At 34.1% G+C, this 10,821-nt stretch overlaps 1 protein-coding gene across 1 annotated transcript in view; it reads left to right on the plus strand.

The window, feature by feature from the left end:
* The window catches only part of LOC132741652 (transformation/transcription domain-associated protein-like), a gene marked incomplete at its 3' end in the record, with an annotated part of 71,230 nt that extends 60,420 nt beyond the window's left edge, over window positions 1–10,810 (plus strand). Inside the window, 12 exon segments of the mRNA XM_060729871.1 lie at window positions 671–819; window positions 1,434–1,577; window positions 3,350–3,655; window positions 4,520–4,727; window positions 5,143–5,232; window positions 5,636–5,729; window positions 6,093–6,200; window positions 6,698–6,805; window positions 7,632–7,748; window positions 8,699–8,914; window positions 9,921–10,062; window positions 10,737–10,810. Of these exon segments, the coding sequence (XP_060585854.1) occupies window positions 671–819; window positions 1,434–1,577; window positions 3,350–3,655; window positions 4,520–4,727; window positions 5,143–5,232; window positions 5,636–5,729; window positions 6,093–6,200; window positions 6,698–6,805; window positions 7,632–7,748; window positions 8,699–8,914; window positions 9,921–10,062; window positions 10,737–10,810 (1,756 nt within the window).
* Between the last annotated feature and the right edge of the window lie 11 nt (window positions 10,811–10,821).

The following is a 10,821-nucleotide window of genomic DNA, read 5'->3' on the forward strand; positions in this document are numbered from 1 at the left end:
TGCAGCTGAATGGGTTTAAATATCTGGTGTCTATGTACCTTTTAACTCCAGCAGTCAAGGTGGTTTTGATCCCTGGCTTTGCTTTAAGTTTGTAACACTAGAAGTTAGCCAAAATCATCTTTTCTGTTTTGGCGTCATGTGACATTTTGATTATATACCTCTATAAAAAGTATTTTCAAAATGTTATTGTATGATATTATTGATCATTGATAGTGGCTGCTATAATATATGTTGTATATGTAGAGCAAATCTTTTATGCTGGTGACTGGTATATGATACACTTGTAGTTTAATGATCAGGGGTGAAGCTGTACAGTCTGTGGTAATGTCCATCTAGTGAAATGTAGACTTAAGAATGACCTGACTTTTCATCACAGTTTAATTTTTTATGACAGCATTCCACTATTTCAAGAAGTTAAAGGTGTAAAGTTGAAGGTGGGACATCATGATTGAATGGTAAAAGCTACTTTCAAAGATGCCAGTTGGCATACTGACTTTGATAATATGAAATAGTGGCCAAGCTAGGTTAAAAATAATCTATGGTTTTAAGTATTTTATATTTTTCAGTGCTATAAGTAAATCAGTGAATCAATATGGGTTATTCTCAAAAAAAAAATTAAAATCAAAACAAATTTTGTGAGATATATATTTATATTTTTTGTGTGTTTTAGGATTCCGCAGTTGTTGACGTGCCTGGTTAGAAATGAGGGACGTCTAATTATGAACCTGTTGAGTCAAGTTGGAAGGATGTACCCACAAGCTGTCTACTTCCCAATAAGGACTTTATACTTGACACTTAAAATTGAACAAAGAGAAAGATGTAAGTTTGAATGACAATTATGAATGTTAACTTTATTGACTTCTTTTGAAAAGTGACATTGTTGATGATGAGGAAACAAGATTAAGTATCATTGTAATTTTTCGACAATTCCTTGTAAAGGTTTTAAATGTATGTCCTTTGTACAAAAAAGTATTTATTTATTTAAAACTTCACATTTGGCTTCATGGTGCATATAGTTTATACAGCTTGTAATTATGCTAGACACAGAGCAATAACTAGAGCTGTATTTTAAGGTTAACTATTGTAAGAATAGGGAGAGCTATTGTACTCACCTTAGCGTCAGTGTCACATTTTGGTTAAGTTTATATTTGCAATTTGATATCTTTAAAACTTCTTGGGAATGGGTTAAATTTTCACACATTTATTTAAGATCATAATAGGAGGTCACTATTCTAGGTCCATAACTCTAAACATGGATTTTGACAGAATCATAGCCCTTTTTAAACTTTGAAAATTCTACATTATCTAGGCTCTTATTTTACTATTAAGCACAAATAATAGTCGAGCATGCTGTCATACTGAATTGACATGAATATTAAGTAATGCGAATTTATCATCAGAGATAAATAATTTTCATATTCATGTGTTTACAGACAAGAGTGGAGAGATGACATTAAGCAGGAGTAATTCTCAGGTTGCCACGACAACAAGTTCCGGTTCCAGTAGTCAGATAATGTCACCTACAACACCAGGACTTGTTGTACCAACCACGCTGGAACCCACACTCTCGGTTACAGGTAACATATACAATATTAATCTTAATCCATTAGATAACTGTTTAGGTGTTGGTTTAAATGAGTGACTTTGAATTAGAGGTGTCACGGTTAGCAAAAATGATAAACATTTAAACAGCTACCAAAATAAGCATGTTCAATGTTCAATCAACCATAGTAATAAAATTCTTAGATTTCCAACATTAACTTTGTTTTTTATGACAAGATATGACATTTTGTTCGTATTTTGTTGACTACTCGCAATGATTACTATAGAAGTCTAATTATAAAGTAACTATTTTACGTAAGAGCAATACCGTACACGATAAGATAGCATGCAAGCTGAGAAAACAACTGAAATATAAATAGAATGTCATATCTTGTTATTAAAAACTAAAGTAGTGTTTAGAATTATTTTTATGCCCCCGCCATGTAATGGCCGGGGCATATAGTGTTACCCTGTTCCGTCCTTCCGTCATTCTGTCATTCCGTCATCATCAGTTTCCGTTCATTATCTTAGTAACGGTTGCACACATTCAACTCAAATTTGACATATGGATATGTCATGAAAAAATACAGGTCAAGTTCGAATTTGGTCATGGTTTGATGATTTTTGGCAGAGTTATGCCCCTTTGACTTTGAAATAATATGAAATTTTCAGTTTCCATTCAGTATCTCCCCAACGGTACAACATATTCAACTCAAACTTCACATATGGATATGTCAAAGAAATGCGCAGGTCAAGTTCAAATTTGGTCATGGTTCAATGATTTTTGGCAGAGTAAAGCCCCTTTCACTTTGAAAATAATATGAAATTTTCAGTTTCCGTTCATTATCTCCCCAACGGTACAACACATTCAACTCAAATTTGACATATGGATATGTCATGATAAAATACAGGTCAAGTTCGAATTTGGTCATGGTTCGATGATTTTTGGCAGAGTTATGCCCCTTTTACTTTGAAAATAATATGAAATTTTCAGTTTCCGTTCATTATCTCCCCAACGGTACAACATATTCAACTCAAACTTGACATATGGATATGTCAAAGAAATGCGCAGGTCAAGTTCAAATTTGGTCATGGTTCAATAAGGTTAAGACTGAATAATTTCAGTGCCTTGAACATTGTATGGAAATGGTTTGTGTTAACATTGAAAAGTTTTAAGGGCTTTGAACTTAAAATGAAAAAAATAATTTGTGCAAACAAATTTGGAACTAAATATTATAACATCTGAAATTTTGGCTGCATGCGGGGGCATCCGTGGCATGATGACACATTTCTAGTTTTTAAAGAATCAGTGCTTTGTCTTATATTAACCTTGGTTACTGGTTATTGATTTTCCTAACCTGTTTTTTAGCTAAAAACTGATGTTCCAGTTTAAACTGATAAATGTAACACCCCTACTTTGAATCACTTGCCCTTTACCCACTAGGAACTTTTGATATATTCCATGTGACAAAGCTATCCACTAAAATTAAACTTTCTGTTACATCTAACAATCTATCTATTAATAAATAATGCATTAGTTCTGAAGAAAAAAAAATTGAAGTTTTGGCAGGAGAAAGTTGTGAACTTTTCAAGCCAATAAGAGCCATATTCTGCCATAAATCTAATGAAATAGACTTGATTTATTGTTCAGTTTTGATATAATGACATTAAAGCATAGGCTAGTTTAGGAATCAGTGTAGCGTATGCATTCAGTTATGACTTTCCAAGTATTGTGCATTACACATTTTTTGAAAATAAAGATGATGAAAAAATACTTCATTGTGACAAAACTTTGTAATATTTTCAGACACAGTAAGTTCAGGTTCCACCACTTTAACCGCCACATCTACCACCACTGCCAGTAGTTCCGCCTCGGGACGAGGCAGCTCAAGTCAGTCGGATGCCGGCCCGATACGTGCACCAGCTCCGATGTGGCGGTGCAGCAGAATCATGCACATGCAGCGCGAGCTTCACCCGACTATCCTGTCGTCGCTGGAAGGTATCGTTGACCAGATGGTCTGGTTCCGGGAGAACTGGTATGAGGAGGTCCTCCGCCAGCTACGTCAAGGTCTGGCGAAATGTTACGCTGTAGCATTTGAAAATAGAGCTTCAGGTAAGTGAAAAAAAGACATATTTTTATGTAAGAAAAATTATCTGAAATCTGCTCATAACATTTTAATTCTTAAAATTTTTGATTAAGTAATATACAGCCCAACAAACCTTTTTGTAAGGGGGGAAAATGGTTTGATATGACAGGACTGGTGTATTTTTGAAATTGGAAACTATTTTAATAATGGCCAACTAGTAGTTGATATATAATCTTCGATCAGGGATGGTTTTATGCACAGGTTTGACTATAGTTTATTTTCATTTGATAATATCTTCAGTAATATCTAACCGTCTCCGTGGTCCAGGGGTTAGAGTCGATGACTTTTAATCCAGTTACCTCTCTGGGTGTGGGTTTGATCCCCGGGAGATGCTTTGGTACTTTAGCGCGGAGGAAGGTAGTCTAGTACTGGCGTAACTCTCCAGGAACGATGGTTAGGAAACTACCCGCCTATATGACTGAAATACTGTTGGGAAAAGGTGTAAAATGAAACAACAAACAAACAAACATAAATATCTTCATTTACATTCAGTACATTCTGATTTCTGATTATTAGAAAAATATAAATTGTTGGCCAAAATGGTACCATTTGAGTTAGTTTAAACATATTTATTTAAGCTTGATTGCAAAACAACTTCTTGCAACTTATAGTAATTACTTTCGAGTCCGCCTCCTGGAACCAACCAGTGCTGATGTCATATGAAGAAACATGGTGGTGACCTAAGTAGACCCATGATCTCTGGGTTGAGAGGCTGACACCTTTAGCACTAGGCCACTGCTTCAATCGAGTAAAAACTATATAAACATTCTTTTGTAAAAAGAATCTGTAGAAATCAAGCATTTATTTTGCAATTCTTTTTATTGTTTCAGTTGCTGATGCTACAATTACTCCACATACCCTCAACTTTGTGAAGAAGTTGGTCAGTACATTTGGTGTTGGTATCGAGAACGTTTCTAACGTAGTCACCACTTTCTCTAGTGCCGCGTCCGAGTCTCTGGCGAGGAGAGCTCAGGCCACGGCACAGGATCCAATCTTCCAGAAGATGAAAAGCCAGTTTACAACAGACTTTGATTTCAGGTATTGTCTTATGAATTAGCGATGAGCTCCTTTATATACTATACATTTCATAAATTATATCTGCTTATAATTGGTATCAACCCTTGTAGGGCATTTAATATAGCTAAAAATTTCTGTCCTTTTGTCCATTTTACCATGTGGTAAGGAAACTGGTCAGTTTATATGACTTGCTGTCTTACAATTGAAAAAAAAAACCCTATCATTAGCTATTTCATACCCTTGATCTAGGTGCAGTTATTCATAATAATACAATACCTGGAATAAGATAGTGGAAGCCTCTTAGTGACAAATGTTTTTATGGGGCCCTTAAATAGCTTAAAAGCCACCAAAGAAAAATTGGTCACTAAAGTAGACAAACTGCGTCTGGTTTTCTGATCTAGAGATCTGTGATTGATATTCTGTATTCTTATTTCAGTGTACCAGGCTCAACGAAACTTCACAATCTTATTAACAAGCTTAAGAAATGGATCAAAATTCTGGAAGCCAAGACAAAATTGTTACCAAAGTAAGTATTTTCAGAATTTTTTTAACATGACAAGCCATTTTTTTGCTTCTGAATTTTTTTCTGAATACAGCTTTGTATACCTTTGATTAGATTAAGCATTAAAGTACTTGAAGTGATGTGTAACAATGAATACTCTATGACACCAGTATAGAGTCAGGCATGTCTGCACATCAGAGCAGTCGAACCTTAAAACTTTTAAAAGTTTTTACTTAAAACTGCCAGCATGTCGATGGAAATATTGTAATTTGAAACTGAAATCCTTCTAACTATTAATGTAGTGTTCAGATTTCAAAGAAGACCTGTCAATGATGAAGAATAAGTACAAAGATAGGCTTGCTACAAGAAAATGCAATTTATTCCTATAAGTATTTTTGACATATTTTGATGATAATTTTTTATTCAGGTCATTTTTGATCGAAGAGAAGTGTAGATTCTTGAGTAATTTCTCTCTCAACACGGCTGAGGTGGAACTACCTGGTGAATTTCTACTGCCAAAGGTTGGTTTGAGATTATTTTAACTTTGAAATTTACTGAAATTTATTTTGTTATAGTCAGACTTGAGTATTTACTCTTTATCAGGTGGAACATAAAGTGATTAGCCTTTGCTACCAGTATAGAGCCAGGCAAACCTGTACTTTCATGATTTTCATAAAAATTTCAATGGATCTAGAGTTTTGGTACTTTTATTATTCAAATTTGTGAAGGTCATTTACTACATTAGTAATAGCCAAAATCATCTTTCCTGTTTTGATGCAATATGACCTTAATTATGTTGGTGCACCATAAAACCAAACAAAACAAGATAAACTAAATATTGTTTATTGCAATTCTATGATATAATATACTGTTGTTAATTACAGCATAGTCACTACTATGTGAGGATAGCAAGGTTTATGCCTAGAGTGGAGATTGTACAGAAACATAATACTGCTGCTAGACGTCTTTATATCCGAGGTCATAATGGAAAGGTATATTATCCATTTCTTTAAGCTTTTACTTACTTTATATTTTTAAAGTTATGCCCCTTTTTAACTTAAAAATTTTTAGCAGACAAGCCTTAACATCATATGCAATGCTCTTGTTTTGCCTTGTTTTATTATCTTCTTGCATACTAACTTGCACAGTTTTAATCTGTTTTATTTAGCCATTGCTGCAGCGTGAATTAGTTTGTCCACGCTCATAGGATGTTAGTGATTTTCATTCCTACCTTACAGCAAACTGTTAAAATTAACCCTCCACATATGAATAATACATATTCCAATTACCTTTCCTAAGATTGGCATTTATGGAGTGCCAAGATAAAATTTTCAATTTACCTACGATCATGATTTTAAAGTTTTCACTTCACAAAGTTTTTGTTGCTGTGACAATATCTGTCAAACTTCTTTTCTTAAATTGTAACAAATAATTATCACAATATTTATTATTATATTTATTCTTATTATTATCCTGTTCTATTATTCAGATTTACCCGTACCTAGTTGTAAATGATGCTTGCCTCACAGAATCTCGTAGGGAGGAGAGAGTGCTCCAGTTGTTGAGGATGTTGAATCATTTCCTTACAAAACAAAAGGTATACATAGATTTTGATGCTTCCCTAACTTTTTCTATGGATCATATAGTTCATTGTTTGTTCTTCCTATTCTTGTGTCACATTTACTTGCTGTTTCTCATAGAATTTAGATCTATTAAGGGGCGACTGTGTCTGAGTGGTTAAGGTTGTTGTCTTCAAACTGCTTGCCTCTCACTGCTTTAGGTTTGAGCCATGCATCTTTGGGTTCTTTGATGTGAGAAAGCTATCCAGCTAGCTTACCTAATGTCAGTGGTTCTATTCAGGTGCCCATTTGTGCCTGAAATAATGCACAAGAGGGGCACCTGTGGTCTTCCTCCACCACCGGTAAAGCTGGGAAATTGTCATTATGAGATTGGGGGATAATGACCTGTACTGTGTTTTTGCAACGTAAAATCCATTAAAAAAATATATTGACCCATTTCTTTAATCCAATAAAATTTTTAACTTGCATAAACATGCACCCATTTCAAGATAGGGTAAAGTCATTTGAGTGTTAGGAAAAATGTTGCTACTAGAAACATTTACTGAAAACATAATGCCATGAGGCTGTATGTATAGGACAGAATAAACTGGAAATGTTTTACAAAATGCAAAAATTAAAATTAATTTCCAAATGTCTTTCTTTCGTAAAAGATGCATCAATTGTATGCCACAAAGTAACCAGTTTATTTTTGTACAAATAATTAGGTTTTTCTTGATGCTATATATTCACATAATCAAATTTGTTTGATTATTACTACTGGGGTCGGGTATAAATACCAATCACCGGATGTATAATTCCTTTCCGTTTCCACAACCGAAAGACACTTTTTATATAATTTTTCAGGAGACGAGTAGACGTATGTTGTATTTCACAGTGCCAAGGGTCGTAGCAGTCTCCCCTCAGATGAGACTTGTCGAAGATAACCCTGCCTCTGTTTCACTACTTGATGTATACAAACAGGTTAGTAGCTTGTTGTGAAATACCGAGTTTTGTTACCATCAGTTTTATAGTTATATAAAGTAAAATACAATATTTTTATATTCCTCTGTCCAGTGTAGCTTACAAGGTCATGACGGAATTATGGAATTATCTTAAACTTTGCAAAAACATGTAACATAACAGTACAAAAAGGTTTGAAAACCTGTGCCCTTTGTGGCTGAGGGAATGCCTTATATGGCTAAGGCATAAGAATTGCAGCCACAGTTTATCCTTGTGAGATCGTAGGAGGCGACTAAATGGGTTTCAAATTACTGTAGTTTATGCATCTCTTAGCTCCAACAGGTTCTGAGATCTGGTGTTGCTTTTAAAATTGTAACACGGAGGTTAGCCAAAGTCATCTTTCCTGTTTCGGCCCCATATGACCTGTCTTCATATTAAACAAATCATATACTCTGAAACTCGGCGAAAATGTGTTTTTCCTACATAATTCCATGGTACAAACATACTTAGTTTTAACTTGGTAAATATATCGATAATAAGTGCAACACAATGATCTTTCTTTTGTGAAGGGCATCTTGAGGCAATAGTGGTCTTGCTTTTACCTAGGTTTTAGATGGGATAAACATACATTTGCTGAGTTCCGGTTAACATTGATTGAAATGTTTGAATCTGAATGTCCCATTTTAGTTTGTTGATCAGAGATACAAATATGACTTGCATAAAAAGGACAGGTGTCTTTATTGTGATGAGTATTAGTTGTCATGTACTTAAACTAGTTACTAATATTTAAAGTAATATCTTGAGAAAAGTTTCAGCAATTTGAAATTGGAAGAAAAGTGTAAAATTAGTACCAAAATGGTTTATTGAAGTGTAGTTTTGTTGTATTCTCACTTCAGCTTACTAGTATTTTGTAATTTGAGGCTTATGGTACAAAATACATTATAATTTAATGATTTGATTCAATATTGTAGAGATGTAATAAGCGAAGTATCGAGCACGACGCCCCTATTGCTAGATATTACGAGAGGTTACTGACAGTACAGGCGCGCGGCACACAGGCCAGCCACCAGGTGCTGCGGGATATACTTAAAGAGGTCCAAAATAACATGGTTCCACGTGGACTGTTAAAAGAATGGGCACTTCATACATTCCTTGATGCGACTGATTATTGGATATTTAGAAAAACTGTAAGTATTTTCCCCAACTTATAGATATAAGATTTTTTCTATTGATTATATTATTGTAGAATATTGTTTTGTGATTCATATCCATAGATAATTAACTGTGGTAAGAGATTCTGCCAATGCAACTAGTGCAGACAAAGGTCAGTTGGCATATCTGTGCTGTCTGATCATGGTCTGCATCTTTGCTGTTCAGTTAGTACATATTTTTAAATTTAATCTAGGAATGATAAGTGGAATTGTCCAGATTGAAAAATGGACAGGTGCGTTTAAGATATTTATCATGATATGGGTAAAGCAGGTGAGGTAGATAAGGTAGAAGTAAGTAAGAATGTAGGTTAGGGTAGGGAAGGAAAGATAGAAAAGAACTAAGTTAAGAAGGTTAACCGTTAGGTAAGAAAGTAAAGTTGGTATATGAGTGGGAAAGTTAGATGTTAAATAAGAAAGTTATCATAGAATTCCTATAAAAAGCCCCTCTCCTTATAAAGCCCCCCCCCCCCTACCCAGGTTATTTGATAAGGAAAAAATCTACTCACCAGTGCTCAACTCAAGAGTAAATCCATAATTTTATTCAAATCTTTCAGAATCCATTTTATCTGATAGTAAACACAAAAATATATCATATAAAATAACATTTTTTAACATCACTAAAAGAACTTGCTTAACACCAAACATATAAACATACTTACAATGATTTTTGGATTTAGGAAAAACTGTGTTTAAAAAAACACCCATTACCCTTTTTGGAAAAATTGTGGCATTTAATAGGAATTCTACAGTAAGTTAAGGTAGTAATGTATATATCTTAGTGAGCAGGTATTGTGAGTAAGCTAAGTAAGTATGGCAAGCAAGTTTGGTAAGTAGTGATCTGTGCATTATCCACTTCATTATAACAAGTGTATAAAATGTATTAATATATATATATAGCTTGCAGCCCATTTATATACTCGTGAAGGCTTCCAGTATAAAATTTCAAAGCATCTTTCCAACAGTATCACCTGTTTATTTGCAGTTTACTGTACAATTGGCATTGATGGGTTTTGCCGAGTTTGTGTTACATCTGACGAGAATGAATCCCGACATGATGTACCTACATCAAGATTGTGGTTATATTAACATCTCCTACTTCAAGTTTGATATTGATGACCAGTCAGGTATGTGAAAATTTACTAGATAATATGCCATTTCATTCTTATAGTTAAAGATGGAGGATGATGTTCATAGCGTAAAGTTTGTGGAGGCTTAGTTGCCAGGTGGTCTCACAATCAGACACGTAGATTTAACTATGAGTTTGAATTCATCTAGGTCTTCATTTATGATTTCTTCTTTTACATTGAAAATGTGACTTGAAAACCAAACAACCAAATAAGAATTTTTTGAATTATAATAATATGATAAAGTTTTCAAATATGAAAATCCATTATCTTAAAGACATATATTAGATAAATTATGAACTGTTGTTGTTGTTTTGTTTTTCCCCACAATATTTTGGGAACATGACCTGTACCGTATTTGATTGGGATTTTATTACTGTTTTGCTTAGAATTGGAACTTTAGGTAACAAGCCAGATTAGATTCAAATTGAAAAAAAAGAAAAAGAAACCTTGTTCTTATTGTTAACAGCATGTTTTACTTTACATTGGTGCATCTGTTTCAATACAGAATGTAGAAAAAAAAGATACTATTTGCAATCAGTATTGGCTATATAATCACCCTAAAGTATTGTAAATCCATATTAACAGTTGAAAGGATGTCTTCATAAAAATTGAGTTAGATACATACTCACACATAACAATTATAACACTGACAGTATACTCTACTTTTTCAGGAGACCTGGATGCCAATAGACCAGTACCATTCAGACTGACCCCTAACATTGCTGAGTTCCTGACCTCTACAGGGGTCACAGGACC

Source organism: Ruditapes philippinarum, unplaced genomic scaffold, assembly GCF_026571515.1.
Source record: "Ruditapes philippinarum isolate M1 unplaced genomic scaffold, ASM2657151v2 ctg4178_1_1_1_1, whole genome shotgun sequence".
NCBI classification, from domain to species: Eukaryota; Metazoa; Mollusca; class Bivalvia; order Venerida; family Veneridae; genus Ruditapes; species Ruditapes philippinarum.